General features: G+C 45.8%; 1 protein-coding gene across 1 annotated transcript in view; it reads left to right on the top strand.

Annotated features, from left to right (window-relative positions):
* Positions 1–14,788, top strand: part of fer1l4 (fer-1 like family member 4) — a 527,478-nt gene that overhangs the window by 477,647 nt on the left and 35,043 nt on the right. The window contains exons 43-44 of the mRNA XM_072515422.1: positions 7,328–7,593; positions 10,687–10,787. Coding sequence (XP_072371523.1) covers positions 7,328–7,593; positions 10,687–10,787 — 367 coding nt within the window. The remainder of the gene's footprint in view (positions 1–7,327; positions 7,594–10,686; positions 10,788–14,788) is intronic.

Here is a 14,788-nt window from a genome sequence, read left to right on the forward strand (position 1 = left end):
AGTGCAAATGGTTTGGATGGAGCAGATTTTGTCAGGTGTGCACAGGAAAGATTCCTGACTCAATATGTAGATAAGCCGACTAAGGGGGAGGCCATATTGGACTTGATGCTCGGCAACGAACCAGGCCAGGTGTCAGATGTCTCGGTGGGAGAGCATTTTGGTGACAGTGACCACAACTCCTTGACCTTTACCATAGTCATGGAGAGGGATAGGAACAGACAGTATGGGAAGTTATTTAATTGGGGGAGGGGAAATTATACTGCTATTAGACAGGAGCTGATGAGCATAAAGTGGGAACAATTCTTGGGGAAATGCACAACAGTAATGTGGGGGGTTGTTTAAGGAGCACTTGCTGCGAGTGCTGGATAGTTTTGTCCCACTGAGACGAGGAAGAAATGGTAAGGTGAAGGAGCCTTGGATGACAAGAGAAATGGAGCTTCTAGTCAAGTGGACGAAGGAAGCTTACGTAAGGCTGAGGAAGCAAGGATCTGACTCGGCTCTAGAGGGTTACAAGGTAGCCAGGAAGGAACTCAAAAATGGACTGAGGCGAGCTAGAAGGGGGCATGAAAAAGCCCTGGCGGGAAGGATTAGGGAAAACCCCAAGGCGCTCTACACTTATGTGAGAAATAAGAGGATGATCAGAGTGAGAGTAGGGCCGATCAGGGATAGTGGAGGGAACTTGTGCCTAGGGTCTGAGGAGATGGAGCAGGCCCTAAATGAATACTTTGCTTCAGTATTCACTAGAGAGAGGGACCTTGTTGCTCATGAAAACAGTGTGAACCAGGTTAATAGACTCGGACAGGTTGATATTAAGAAGGAGGATGTGCTGGCAAATTTGAAAAATATCAGGATAGATAAGTCCCCTGGGCCTGACGGGATATACCTAAGGTTACTACGGGAAGCGAGGGAGGAGATTGCTGCACCGTTGGCGATGATCTTTGTGTCCTCGCTCTCCATTGGAGTAGTACCGAATGAATGGAGGGAGGCAAATGTTGTTCCCCTGTTCAAGAAAGGGAATAGGGAAATCCCTGGGAATTACAGACCCATCAGTCTTACGTCTGTGGTGAGCAAAATATTGGAAAGGATTCTGAGATATTGGATTTATGATTATTTAGAAAAACATGGTTTGATTAAAGATAGTCAGCATGGCTTTGTGATGGGCAAGTCATGTCTCACAAGCCTCATTGAATTCTTTGAGGATGTGACAAGACACATTGATGAAGGTCGGGCAGTGGATGTGGTGTATATGGATTTCAGTAAGGCAGTTGACAAGGTTCCCCATGGTAGGCTCATTCAGAAAGTTAGGGAGCATGGGATACAGGGAAATTTGGCTGTCTGGATACAGAATTAGCTGGCCAAAAGAAGACAGCAGGTGGTAGTGGATGGAAAGTATTCCGCCTGGAAGTCGGTGACCAGTGGTGTACCACAAGGATCTATTCTGGAACCTCTGCTCTTTGTGGTTTTTATAAATGACTTGGATGAGGAAGTGGAAGGGTGGGTTAGTAAGTTTGCCAATGACATGAAGGTTGGGGGAGTTGTAGATAGTGTTGAGGGTTGTTGCAGTTTACAACAGGACATTGTCAGGATGCAGAGCTGGGCTGAGAAGTGGCAGGTGGAGTTCAACCTTGATAAATGTGACGTGATCCATTTTGGAAGGTGGAATTTGAATGCTGAATACAGGGTGAAAGGCAGGATTCTTGGAAGTGTGGAGGAACAGAGGGATCTTGGGGTCCACGTACGTAGATCCCTCAAAGTTGCCACCCAGGTTGATAGGGTTGTGAAGAAGGCGTATGGTGTGTTGGCTTTCATTAACAGGGGGATGGATTGAGTTTAAGAACTGTGAGGTTTTGCTGCAGCTTTATAGAACCCTAGTTAGACCACACTTGGAATATTGTGTCCAGTTCTGGTCGCCTCATTATAGGAAGGATGTGGATGCTTTGGAGAGGGTACAGAGGAGATTTTCCAGAATGCTGCCTGGACTGGAGGGCATGTCTTATGAAGAAAGGTTGAGGGACTAGGGCTTTTCTCACTGGAGCGAAGAAGGCAGAGAGGTGACTTGATAGAGGTATACAAGGCGATGAGAGGCATGGATAGAGTGGATAGCCAGAGACTTTTCCCCAGGGTGGAGATGGCTGTCACGAGGGGACATAATTTTACGGTGTTTGGAGGAACGTATAGGGGAGATGTCAGAGGTAGGTTCTTCACACAGAGCGTGGTGGATGTGTGGAATGCACTGCCAGCAGAGGTGGTGGAGTCAGAGTTATTAGGGACAATTAAGCGACTCTTAGACAGGCACATGGACAGCAGTAAATTGAAAGGGTGTAGGTTAGGTTGATCTTAGATTAGGATAAATGGTCGGCACAACATCGTGGGCTCAAGGGCCTGTACTATGCTGTACTGTCCTATGTTCTATGTTCTAGAAACAGTGCAAACAGAAACAGTTGTTATGGGTCCGGGTTTACAGAACCCCAAAGTGTTTCATGGAGTTCAACCGACCCACAACTTGTAATAGAAATACAGCAGAAATGGACAAGTGGTTTTTAAAACAAAACAATGTTTATTCTATGAACTCAAGTTAACCCTTTTAAAACAAACATTGAATATCTTAACACCCATTACTTCAAAGATAACCCCAGAAGACTACAACACTAAATAATCTTTCAAACTGTTTCTTTAAACATCCAAAAGACTTCAAACCTTCAAAAATAGAAGCAAATTAGGTTACATTCAATATATTTATAGTCTTTGGATTGCAGAAATCAATAGACCAGCTCTGTGTTTCTTCCTTCAGCTTACAGCAAAACACACAGACACTCCCAGCTGTGTTCTCAAACTGAAACTCAAAAAGCAGAAGTGAGCTCAGCTCCCCCCACCCTCTGACATCACTTCAGTAATATGATCAGCTCCATTTCTTGAAGGTACATTGCTTAAACATCCATTTCTTAAAGGTACTCTCACATGACACCTCCCCCCAAGAAAAAAAAATAAACCATCAACTTCAAGATGGTTTCATTTTTCACCTTTGCTCCATCAATTAAGAAATGCGCACAGTAAAAACACTTTATCGGTTCAAAAAAAAACAACACATGCAAACAGGTTTAATAATATAGCCCTTTTTTTTTGTTCTTCTTCCTCCCACCAAAATCCTTCTCGATTGACAGTCTCTTTGAACAAGAAAGTCTCTGCATGATCCAGCCATTCCTCTACGCCTCGGCATTTCTCTTTAAAGTTAGATACTTAAGTTCAATCTGATCACAGAGTCCCTTGCAATTCTCCAATACAGGAGCATTGGTCACCACAGCTTTCAGGCAGTCAAATGCATGTTGAAACTCCGCTGTCCATTGAAATATTTTTACGTTTCTTCAGCAAGTCCATCAGTGGAGCAAAAACTCTTGCACAAATGTTCGATCAAATCCACTCATGCCAAGAAAACAAATTATTTCCAGTTGTGTCGAGGGTATTGGAAACTCCCCAATAACCTTTGTTTTCACATCCCGTGGGACCAATCAACCCTGTCCAATTGTATGGCCAAGGAAAGTGGCTTGGTCTTTTCCAAATTCACTTTTGGCTAGGTTTACCACCAAACCCGCCTCCTGAAGTCGATCGAATAACTCCATCAGATGTTTTAAATGTTCTTTCCATGTCTGGCTGAAAACTACCAGATCGTCGATGTACACCGCACAATTGGGTAATCCTGAAACGACTGTATTAGTCAACCGTTGAAATGTGGCTGGGGCGTTTTTCATGCCAAATGGCATAACTTTGAATTGGTGTATACCATCTGGAGTCACAAAAGTTGAAATCTCCTTCGCCCTTTCGGATAAAGGTACCTGCCAATAACCTTTAAGTAAATCCAATTTGGAAATAAAAGCAGATTGTCCCACTTTCTCAATGCAAACGTGGGATAGGATAAGAGTCCGTTCTTGTAACTGCATTCACCTTTCTATAGTCCACACACAACCGTTGGGTACCGTCTGGTTTAGGTACCATCACTATGGGTGAGCTCCATTGGCCACAACCCACTTCAATTATGCCATTTTTAAGCATACTCTCAATCTCTTTGTTAACCTGTGCCAATTTTAAAGGATTAAGTCAATATGGATGTTGTTTGATAGGAACAGCATTTCCCACATCTACATCATGTATAGTAATTTTAGTACTTCCCAATTTATCTCTACAAACTTGCCCATGTGATACCAATAACTCTTGCAGGTCAGTTTGGTTTTCCTCTGGAAGATAACTCAACAATTTATCCCAATTTTTAAGAACATCCTCATTTTCCAATTTAATTTGACATATGTCAAATTCACAGTCATCTGCATTTGGTTCGTCACTTTAAGTTAGAGTCATTAAAACCTCCTTTTTCTTTCCTTCCCTTTCAAAGTACCTTTTAAGCATATTCACATGACACACTCGGTGAGTTTTCCTTCTATCTGGTGTTTTTAACCACATAATTCACCTCACTTAATTTCCTTTCAATCTGATACAGTCCACAAAACCTAGCTTTTAAAGGCTCCCCTACCACTGGTAACAACACTAAAACTTTATCCCCACTGACAAAACTACGAACTTTGGATTTCTTGACCGCTACCCGTTTCATCACATTCTGTGCAACGTTCAAATGCTGTCTAGCCAATTCACCGGCTCTATTTAATCGTTCCCTAAAATTTGACACGTAATCCAATAATGTAATTTCCGAATTCGCAGCCACCAATTTTTCTTTAATCAATTTAAGTGGTCCTCTGACCTCATGACCAAAAATTAGTTCAAAAGGACTAAATTTGGTTGACTCATTAGGTGCATCCCTAATTGCAAACAGTACGAATGGAATTCCTTTATCCCAATCCTCTGGATAATCTTGACAATACGCCTTCAACATTGTCTTTAATGTCTGATACCACCTTTCTAACGTTCCCTGCAATTCTGGATGGTACGCAGTTGATTTGAATTGTTTTATTCCTAAGCTATCCGTTAACTCGAAAATGTGTCAATGCGGTTCACTCCGCATGTACAGTAGGCACCGTTTGCATATCATTAGCGGGCCCGACCCAGTACTCTCTGGGACCTCAGCGATTCTCCGCCTCCGATGTGTCGAGTTCCCGACCGTTGGTTCACTTCTGCTTTTAAAAATCGTGAAACCGGCATAGCGACTGCTGAGGGAGAGAGGCGGGGGTGGGTACGGAAAGTGTCCAACATCGCCATAGTTTGCTGACAGTTGTGCCGCTGGCTGGAGGGCTTCTGCCAGGGCCGGGGAGTAGTGGGGGGTGACCAGGAAATGGGCTGTGGGGCCAGGGTGGACGGGCAAGGAACACCATTGCCGCAGCCGGCAAGGCAGCCATGCAGCTGCGCGCGCCGCTAACAGACCACTGTGAACTTAGTGCCACCGGTCGTATAAGTGTCCCCCCAAGCACCCCTCCTGGGTGCTATCCGGCCCCAGCCGGCCCATCAGCGGGATGGGTGCACTCCAGCACAACCAGTGCCATCTTGTTGGCTGGGATGAGTGTGTGTGGGGAGTGTAATGTGTGTGTGCGGCTGGGATGAGTGTGTGTGGGGAGTGTAATGTGTGTGTGCGGCTGGGGTGAGTGTGTGTGGGGAGTGTAATGTGTGTGCGGCTGGGGTGAGTGTGTGTGGGGTGTGTAATGTGTGTGTGCGGCTGGGATGAGTGTGTGTGGGGAGTGTAATGTGTGTGTGCGGCTGGGGTGAGTGTGTGTGGGGAGTGTAATGTGTGTGTGCGGCTGGGGTGAGTGTGTGTGGGGAGTGTAATGTGTGTGTGCGGCTGCAACTTGTCAGCCTCCCGAGTGTCAATCACGGGCCCGGCGAATCCCGCACCGTTCCTCATTGGAATTGATTGTGTTCCATGAGGCACTGGTGCTAGCCCCTCAGCGGGAGTGGAATAGGTCCAGGTGCAGCGTTGGTGTTTCTGTCGTAAAAGTCCACAGATTCTCCATTGGCGCCAACACTTTGTCTTAGAAATGGAGAATCCAGCCCACTGTTTCTTTACCTCGAGGAGATGGGATCAGTGCTGGGTGGAGCTCAGAGAGACACAGAGCTATTTTCAATAGCATTAGAAGTTTTAGTGAGTTGGGGGAGCACTGAAAGAAAAACTCTTATCTTGCAAGCCTTGTGTGACTACAAGAGAGGTAGATTTCTTTCCCAATGAGATAGCTTTAAAAGTGATAATATTTCAAAACAGAGCAGTCTTGTCGGGAGACAAGGGAAAGACTGAAACAACTCAAGTGAAGCAGCGATTTGAAGACATTCAGATAGAGTCTGAAGGGCTTCACACAAGAGCCAGAATCTGCTTTGTAATGCATGTATCACTTTAGGCCTTTATTATATGAGGTGGACTGAGAGCTGTGTTGTATTTTCTTGTTGTTCAATGGGAAATTGAATAGTAGTTTTAAGGTGTACATGTAAGAGGTCCTTTTTGGGATTGAAGTTAAAAAGTTTAATATTGTAGTTATATTAAAGTTTTGTTTTAAAATAACCAACCCCTATGTCTTCATGCAATCACTCCTGGAGCGAATCGATCTTTCCACAGTCTTATAAAAATATATATTGAAGTTTCAGCCCAGTGTCCGAGTATGGGGTCTGGTCTGGGATCGTAATAAAACCCAAACAAAACAGAATCATTGCAAATTCAATTGAAAATAGAAGTACAAACAGTCTAAATGCATTAAGTTAAAAAATATACAGAGATTTGCTTTTTCCATCAAAGGAGGCTGCAAAACACAGTTTAAAAATAAGCAATTTCCCATTTAAGACAGATAAGAAGAATTGTTTTCTCTCAATGTGATGGATCTTTGGAACTCTCTTCCCCAGAGATAACTTGAGGCCAGGCCATTGAATATTTTAAGGCAGAGTTAGATAGATTCTTGACTAACTAGGGGGCCAAAGGTTATTGGGGGGGGTGGGGGGTAGATGGACCGTGTAGTTGAGGCCACAATCAGTCCAGCCATGATCTTATTGAATGGTGGTGTAGGCTCGAGGGGCCGAATGGCCCTAATTCATATTGGATTATATTTGTAATTACAAAATATGACTGAAATCCAATTTGTAGTTATAAACCTGCCCGTTGTCTCTGATCCTGAAAATATGCGTGAAGTGATTACTGGGTATGATGCTGGAACAGCAATTACATAATTCATGCAGTAGATATTCGTTTCCCAAAGTTTAATATTTTTTTAAAAATCTAAAGATGAAACCAGGGTCTTAGACTATTTTGCTAACATTAAGCACTCAAGTGTGATCGCAGCAGGATCAATAATCATTTGTGTAATTGTGGTCACAGGTGATTATTGCTAGTGAATTACTTCTGTTGCTGCAGGTTCTGTCGAATTGAAGCTATATGATATGATCCGAGGAACAAAGACTGCTGAACAATGTACCATCAAGATGGCAAAAGAGAAAGCAGGTCCACGCACCTCCATCATAAGAAGCAAGCGAATGAAAGGATGGTGGCCATTGATCAAAGTTAAAGAAATTGAAGATGAGGAAGAAGATGGAGAAAACAAGAAAAAGAAGAAAAAGAAGAAAGTGAAAATAGAGGATGTCGAGTTTACTGACAGCTCGAACAATACTTATATACTCAGGGTAAGATACTGATTCTTACTGATATCTTCAGCTGAAAGATAGATACCAGAAACTGAGGGCACCTTGATTTAGTAAATTTTCATTTTGCTGCTAAGGTCCAAAGTAGGAAAAGTCCCAACATTATTCAGTTCAAATAGTCGTTTGATAGACAGACATTGAGTTTTGCTGAAAAAAGACATTTTGTGGAAGCTTTTCATCTTGCACTCATCAGAACAGTGTCAGGGGAAAGAACAGCTTTATACTATATGTAAAGTGAGTGTTGATTGGTTGGTGAGTGGACTCTGCGACATTGCCATGGAGAATGCACCATTTACAAATTATGCTGACAACCCATTTAAGATTGTCAACTGGGTGGTGTGGTGCATTATCATGTACTGGAAGCTAAATATATTAATACACAGGGCCCTGCTGTTTGCAGACAGAAAGACCATGTACACATGTTGCGCATGTTTCAGCTAAACAAAATGAGTGATAGCCATTAGCTGTTTCATTTCTCAGGGCAATGCTATGACTAATCAGAGTCAAGCAGCCTGGTTTAAATTTTGAAACAATGCTTGGCAATTAACTGTCAATCACCATTAACTGGTGTATTCTCCATGACAATGGCTCTACCAATCAGAGTCCACTTGCCAACCAGTCAGCACTTTCTTCTCACAGAATCATGGAGTCATAGAACAGTTACAGCACAGAAGGAGGCCATTCAGCCCATCTTGTCCATGCCAGCCCGAGGACACCCAGGTTCACTTTCTAATCTCACCTTCCTGTACACGGTCCATAACCCTGTAGCTTAGAGCACTTAAGCAGATCCAGGTACTTTTTAAAAGAGTTTAGGGCCTTTGCCTCCACCACCAACTCGAGCAGCGAATTCCAGACTCCCACTACCCTCTGCATAAAAAAAGGGTCTTCCTAACGTCCCCTCTACATCTGCTGCCTCTTATCTTGAATCTATGTCCCCTGGTTCTAGAATTCTCCACCAAGGGAAACAAATTTATCCTGTCCACCTTATCTCTTCCCCTCATAATTTTGTTCACCTCAATTAAGTCACCCCTCAGCCTTCTTTGTTCCAAGGAAAATAACCCCAATCTATCCAATCTCTCCTCATTGCCACACTTTTCCAGCCCTGGCAACATTCTTATAAACCTCCTCTGCACTCTCTCCAGAGCAATAACATCCTTCCTGTAATGTGGTGACCAGAACTGCACACAATATTCCAGTTGTGACCTCACCAGTGTTTTATACAATTCCAGCATTATATCCTTACTTTTATATTCTATACCTCTGCCAGTTAAGGAGAGAATTCCATTTGCTTTCTTAATAACCTTGTTTACTTAAAGTTGTCATTTACCCTGACATTGGTATTTGTGCATTTATCCTGATGAAAGGCTTTGATAAAATGTATTTTTTCAACAATGCTCCTTATTCACGGAGAAAGGTACCCCAATGTGAATATGTTCCTGGGAATTGTAATTCTGTCTGGATCAGTTCATTCAGGAGGGAAGAGAATTGGGGATGAAAACTATAAACCTTAATTTTCAGTTAGACTCTGTTGAAATGTCAGCATAATTTGTAAAAGAGCAATGTCACGCTAACCCAGTTCGCAGTAAAATCATTGGATGACCTGACTGTCAACTTATAGCTGGCTAAGGGCAGCACGGTGGTGCAGTGGTTAGCACTGCGGCCTCACGGCGCCGAGATCCCAGGTTCGATCCTGGCTCTGGGTCACTGTCCGTGTGGAGTTAGCACCTTCTCCCCGTGTTTGCGTGGGTTTGACCCCCACAACCCAAAGATGTGCAGGGTAGGTGGATTGAACACGCTAAATTGCCCTTAATTGGAACAAATGAATTGGGTATTCTAAATTTTTTTAAAATCTTATAGCTGACTGGGTTCTCCCGTTTTGTGATCATTCTACAAATGTTGTTCTCAACTGAATAGCCTCCTGTGCCATTGTGTCTCTAAGGACTGAATTTGATGCTGAAAGTGGGATTCTCACTTATCCTGTAGCCATTGAATGGACACTGGGCAGTTAATTGGCTCGAGACGGACGCCCCTTCCTCACCGCAGAGAATGTCCTGTCTCAGATTGATGCCAACCAATCAAATAGGTGGCGGCTTTCATGACCCAGGAGCACCACTGGGGGCAGTGGTCACCACTGGGACTGCTGCAAGTTCCAGAACAAAGTGAACTATGATGGAGTCAGAACAAAAGCAAGTCTGGGGTTTAGCCTGGGTGACACCGGTAGGTCTGATGATAGAGGTGGGGTGGCGGGCGGGGGGAGGCAGGTGCTGTGTGCACAGGGTGGACAGGAAGAGTGGAAATGCAGTGGGTATAATCTTTAGGGGGTCTTGAATTGGCACAACAGGCCCAAAATGGAGAAACCCTCCTCGTCTGGCTGCCAGCCCACCAGATTTCACATATTGTGAAGGCAACTTGGCAGACGCCTCCCCATTATTGACCACTTAAGAGCTTAATTTGGCCCACAGGCAGGTGAGCTGCCCAATACCTCACCCACCGAGGGTGAAATCACAGTGGAGGCATCTAGGCAAGGCAGTAGGCACTGAGACACTTACATGGTGCCCAATTTTATCGCATCCCCATCTGGTTTCCCACCCCCAGGCACCCATTAAATTCTGGCCAAAGACTCATCGAGTTTTCTCTTTACGCAGTGTCACCTCTTTTCAGCCATGTTGATATCTTTGTTAATACAGCAAAGGTTTTGCAACAGTGATGTAATTTCTTTGAGGGACAGACTTTCACACTCCAGGTTTTTAATGCTTATTTATGTTTGTTGTCTCTATGGGGAACACCTCTTGGTTCTGAGTCAGAAAGTTGTGGAATCAAACCCGACTCCTGTCTAGAGCAAGGCTGAGACTTTGCTGCTTTTCAGGAGATGTTCAGCTTGGATCCTAATTGTCCGTATCAGATGCCATGGGACTATACACAAGGTAGAACAGGGAATCTTCCTCGTATTGTGTGTAAGATTTTTCCCTCAAGCAGTGACAGCTTAAACATATTTGATATCGGGGGAAGGTGAGGTGAGGCAGTTTTAGTGAGAAGATAAGAAGATTAGTTACTATTAATTTTTGTTTATGACAGGGGAAAGTAGAGGCAGAGATACACTTGCTGACTGCAGAGGAAGCAGAAAAAAGTCCCGTTGGCCTCGGTCGGAAGGAACCGGAACCACTGGAAAAGCCCAAGTAAGTCAATAAAAATTATAAATTTGCTGCAAATCTGACAGAAAAAAACATTGGAAATGCTCAATCAGTCTGTCAGTGTCCGTGCCCGTGTCCGTGCCCATATCCGTGTCAGTGACCGTGTCCGTGCCTGTGTCCGTACCCATGTCCGTGCCCGTGTCCGTGCCCATATCCGTGTCAGTGCCCGTGCCCATGCCTATGTCCGTGCCCGTGTCCGTGCCCATATCCATGTCCGTGCCCGTGTCAGTGCCCGTGCCTATGTCCGTGTCCGTGCCCGTGTCAGTGTCCGTGTCCGTGCCTGTGTCCGTACCCATGTCCGTGTCTGTGCCCATGTCAGTGCCCGTGCCTGTGTCCGTGCCCGTGTCAGTGTCCGTGCCCGTGTCAGGGTCCGTGCCCGGGTCCGTGCCCATGTCCGTGCCCGTGTCAGTGTCCGTGCCCGTGTCAGTGCCCGTGCCCGTGCCCGTGTCCGTGCCCGTGCCAGTGTCCGTGCCTGTGTCCGTGTCCGTGCCCGTGCCCGTGTCAGTGTCTGAGCCCGTGTCCGTTCCTGTGCCCGTGCCCGTGTCCGTGTCCATGTCCATGCCCGTGTCAGTGTCAGTGTCCGTGTCCGTGTCAGTGCCCATGTCCGTGTCAGTGTCTGTGCCCGTGTTCGTGCCCATGTCAGTGTCCGTGCCCGTGCCCGTGTCAGTGTCCGTGCCCATGTCAGTGTCCGTGTCCGTGCCCGTGTCCGTGTCCGTGCCCGTGTCCGTGGAGACAGTGGGGAGCTAACATCATTATCAGAACTGAAATATGATATATATGTCCGAGGGGGGGTATTTGTCAGAGGGTTTAATCTAAAAGCACAAGGAGTTGGGAACCTATGCGAGGAGTCGGAGGAGGACGAAACAAGGACAAAATTAAAAGACAGAAAGGGGAATTAGAAAGGTGATTGGCAGAGAAACCCAGGGCCAGATTCAAACAGGGCCACAGGGAAAAATATTGGGAGCAAGACAATGAATGTTAAAAAGACAAGTTGGTTTGCACTGAGTGCTGAATTTGGTGCATTTGAGTGCTATAGTAAGAGTTTGGTGACCGAGGGAGTTAGGTGAGGAGGGAGTAAGGTGCTCCTTTCATTTTGTTTCCGACATTTCCGCAAAGAGTGAAAAGAGAGCCAGGGGTTTACAGAGAGTGCAGCTGACTGTGAGCAGAGTCGGAGGACGGAGGTCCAGTTGGTCCACAGGGCAGCTATATTCTGTCAGGTAAGAGGGGATGGAGGCTAGGCCAGTTGCATGCTCCTCCTGTAGGATGTGGGTGGTGACGTATACCACCGGTGTCCCTGCTGACTATACCTGCGGGAAGTGCACCCAACTCCAGCTCCTCAAAGGCCGTGTTAGGGAACTGGAGCTGAAGCTGGATGAACTTCGGATCATCCGGGAGGCAGAGGGGGTGATTGAGAAGAGTTACAAGGAGGTAACCACACCCAAGGTACAGGACAAGAATAGCTGGGTTACAGTCGGGGAAAAAAACAAACAGGCAGACAGTGCAGGGATCCCTCGTGGCCATTCCCCTTCAAAACAAGTATACCGTTTTGGATGCTGTTGGGGGGATGACCTACCGGGGGAAGGCCCTAGCGGCCAGGTCTCTGGCACTGAGTCTGGCTCTGGGGCTCAGAAGGGAAGGGGGAGAATAGAAAAGCAATAGTAATAGGAGATTCAATGGTTAGGGGAATAGATAGGAGATTCTGTGGTCGCGAGCGAGACTCCCGGAAGGTATGTTGCCTCCCGGGTGCCAGGGCCAGGGATGCCTCGGATCGTGTCTTCAGGATCCTTAAGGGGGAGGGGGAGCAGCCAGAAGTCGTGGTGCACATTGGTACCAACGACATAGGTAGGAAAAGGGGTGTGGAGGTAATAAACAAGTTCAGGGAGTTAGGTTGGAAGTTAAAAGCCAGGACAGACAGAGTTGTCATCTCTGGTTTGTTGCCGGTGCCATGTGATAGCGAGGCTAGGAATAGGGAGAGAGTGCAGCTGAACACGTGGCTGCAGGAATGGTGTAGGAGGGAGGGCTTCAGGTATTTGGATAATTGGAGCGCATTCTGGGGAAGGTGAGACCTGTACAAGCAGGACGGGTTGCATCTGAACCAGAGGGGCACCAATATCCTGGGAGGGAGGTTTTCTAGTACTCTTCGGGAGGGTTTAAACTAATTTGGAAGGGGAATGGGAATCGGATTTGTAGTCCAGCAACTAAGGTAGCCGATATTCAGGATGCCATAGCGTGTAATGAGGCAGTGGGGAAGGGAACACTGACAAAGGAGAGTACTTGCAGGCACGGAGATGGGTTGAAGTGTGTATACTTCAACGCAAGAAGCATCAGGGATAAGGTGGGTGAACTTAAGGCATGGATCGGTACTTGGGACTACGATGTGGTGGCCATCACGGAAACTTGGATAGAAGAGGGGCAGAAATGGTTGTTGGAGGTCCCTGGTTATAGATGTTTCAATAAGATTAGGGAGGGTGGTAAAAGAGGTGGGGGGGTGGCATTGTTAATTAGAGATAGTATAACAGCTGCAGAAAGGCAGTTCGAGGAGTATCACCCGACTGAGGTAGTGTGGGTTGAAGTCAGAAATAGTAAAGGAGCAGTCACCTTGTTAGGAGTTTTCTATAGGCACCCCAATAGTAGCAGAGATGTGGAGGAACAGATTGGGAAACAGATTTTGGAAAGGTGCAGAAGTCACAGGGTAGTAGTCATGGGTGACTTTAACTTCCCAAATATTGAGTGGAAACTCTTTAGATCAAATAGTTTGGATGGGGTGGTGTTTGTGCAGTGTGTCCAGGAAGCTTTTTTAACACAGTATGTAGATTGTCCGACCAGAGGAAGGGCAATATTGGATTTAGTACTTGGTAATGAACCAGGGCAAGTGATAGATTTGTTAGTGGGGGAGCATTTTGGAGATAGTGACCACAATTCTGTGACTTTCACTTTAGTAATGGAGAGGGATAGGTGCGTGCAACAGGGCAAGGTTCACAATTGGGGGAAGGGTAAATACGATGTTGTCAGACAAGAATTGAAGTGCATAAGTTGGGAAGATAGGCTGTCAGGGAAGGACACAAGTGAAATGTGGAACTTGTTCAAGGAACAGGTACTACGTGTCCTTGATATGTATGTCCCTGTCAGGCAGGGAAGAGATGGTCGAGTGAGGGAACCATGGTTGACAAGAGAGGTTGAATGTCTTGTTAAGAGGAAAAAGGAGACTTATGTAAGGCTGAGGAAACAAGGTTCAGACAGGGCGTTGGAGGGATACAAGATAGCCAGGAGGGAACTGAAGAAAGGGATTAGGAGAGCTAAGAGAGGGCAGGAACAACCTTTGGCTGGTAGGATCAAGGAAAACCCCAAGGCCTTTTACACATATGTGAGAAATATGAGAATGACTAGAGCGAGGGTAGGTCCGATCAAGGACAGTAGCGGGAGATTGTGTATTGAGTCTGAAGAGATAGGAGAGGTCTTGAACGAGTACTTTTCTTCTGTATTTACAAATGAGAGGGGCGATATTGTTGGAGAGGACAGTGTGAAACAGATTGGTAAGCTCGAGGAAATACTTGTTAGGAAGGAAGATGTGTTGGGCATTTTGAAAAACTTGAGGATAGACAAGTCCCCCGGGCCTGACGGGAAATATGCAAGGATTCTATGGGAAGCAAGAGATGAAATTGCAGAGCCGTTGGCAATGATCTTTTCGTCCTCACTGTCAACAGGGGTGGTACCAGGGGATTGGAGAGTGGCGAATGTCGTGCCCCTGTTCAAAAAAGGGACTAGGGATAACCCTGGGAATTACAGGCCAGTTAGTCTTACTTCGGTGGTAGGCAAAGTAATGGAAAGGGTACTGAAGGATAGGATTTCTGAGCATCTGGAAAGACACTGCTTGATTAGGGATAGTCAGCACGGATTTGTGAGGGGTAGGTCTTGCCTTACAAATCTTATTGAATTCTTTGAAGAGGTGACCAAGCATGTGGATGAAGGTAAAGCAGTGGATGTAG

The sequence above is a fragment of the Scyliorhinus torazame genome, chromosome 8, assembly GCF_047496885.1.
Source record: "Scyliorhinus torazame isolate Kashiwa2021f chromosome 8, sScyTor2.1, whole genome shotgun sequence".
Taxonomy (NCBI): Eukaryota; Metazoa; Chordata; class Chondrichthyes; order Carcharhiniformes; family Scyliorhinidae; genus Scyliorhinus; species Scyliorhinus torazame.